The sequence below is a fragment of the Bolinopsis microptera genome, chromosome 8 (genome assembly GCF_026151205.1).
Source record: "Bolinopsis microptera isolate Bmic1 chromosome 8, MBARI_Bmic_1.0, whole genome shotgun sequence".
Taxonomy (NCBI): Eukaryota; Metazoa; Ctenophora; class Tentaculata; order Lobata; family Bolinopsidae; genus Bolinopsis; species Bolinopsis microptera.
This window is the reverse complement of record NC_087079.1, coordinates 4735404-4736823: the sequence shown is the minus strand read 5'-3', so window position 1 is coordinate 4736823 and position 1420 is coordinate 4735404. Positions and strand designations below refer to the sequence as shown.

Genomic DNA, 1420 nt, shown 5'->3' with positions numbered 1-1420 from the left:
CATCAATCGAATGTGAACTGCTTATACAGAAAAATCAAGCAGAACGTATAATATCTAATGAATAACGACTTTGATGAGGGTCAATGATAAAGAGAAAAATTATCAAATGCGTAGAGGGGGAAACGGTCGTGTTTCCCAGCACTCATGTGAATCCCGTTTTTGATTCTCAACTTTTTAGTGCATGATAATTATAATATTGGCAACACATTTAACAAGGTTCGAGAACACCTCATAATTATAAAATCTGGTCCACACAAACAGCAAATTATTTACGCCACCTCTTCAGAAAAATAACCCCTAAAAAGAGTAAAGCAGGTAGGAGAAGAACATCTAGATAGAGGTACTCATACCAAGGTTGATATCCGGGTAAGAAGTTGTTTCCCGACACCACCGCATCAAGATGTCCCAGGATCTGCTCATTAGTAAGCTTCGTTGCCAGCATCTGCCGTCGAACTGTCCTCAGGATCTTATCATATCTCCCGTCAGTCAGGTTCAATATTTTCTGTTGTATCACTTCCACTGAGGTGCCTGACAAATCCAATAAATTATCTCCGACTCCAATCTCAGCGGTTCTTTTAGCGTTGTAGAACTGGTCCTTTGCAACTGTGGGACCACCAACATGGGCTTCCCAGCACAAGCTATTTCTTCTTTGCTGGCGTGTCCTCCGTGAGTGATGAAGAGCTTGAAGTTTGGATGTTGCAGGATGGACTGTTGTGGTAACCAGTTGAAAAGCTGGACATTATGAGGTAACTCTTTTATCGGGTTTTGTTTCCAGATAACTTTGTATGGGAGCTCTTTAAAAGCATCCAGCCATTTCTTTTGTTCAATCGCAGGTATATCCATCTGCACGGACCCGAATGACATGAAGATAAACCCCTCCACTGCACCATCCATAAACTCAGCCAACCCAGCATACCTGGACACCTCCTCCTTGTTGTATTCTGTACACAACGATCCTCCCAAAGCGAGCATCCCTGGTCCAAATGGAGTGGGTCCATCTATCAGAGGGTGGTGGTGGATGTTCATCAACATGAGCTTCACAGTTTTGTAAGACTCCTTGTACCCTGGGTACCCTGGGATGTTGTTGTAGAGAACAGGTTCAATGTACCAGTTTACAGCTGCTTTATGTAGTAACTCGAACATGTTCCTCTGGAAGAGGTTGAAAATTCGGGCAGACATAGAGTCAGTGAGTTGTTGATGGTCTTTACCCTTGAGAAGGATGTCGTCTATCTTAACGCTAGCTGCGTAAAGTGGGAGACCTAGTCGGCTTATGTGTAGAGGGAGGACGTACGGGGCGGTCACGTGGAGGATTGAGTTTCTGATTCCAAGGTGGTGAGCGAGTCAAGTCCAAAAAAAGGGGGGGGTTATCGTAGTAAGCGGAGAAAGTGAAGAAGAGAACAAACTTCTTCCCAGATTCCAT

General features: G+C 44.1%; 1 protein-coding gene across 1 annotated transcript; it reads right to left on the bottom strand.

Moving 5' to 3' along the window:
• Positions 1-510: 510 nt before the first annotated feature.
• Positions 511-1179, bottom strand: LOC134820094 (UDP-glucuronosyltransferase-like). The gene has a single exon (XM_063830315.1). It carries the CDS (start codon positions 1177-1179, stop codon positions 511-513), a length of 669 nt encoding a protein of 222 aa, XP_063686385.1.
• Positions 1180-1420: the final 241 nt, after the last annotated feature.

Coding starts and splice junctions, on each gene's coding strand:
- LOC134820094 (XM_063830315.1), bottom strand. CDS start 1,179: ATGTCTGCCCGAATTTTCAACCTCTTCCAGAGGAACATGTTCGAGTTA.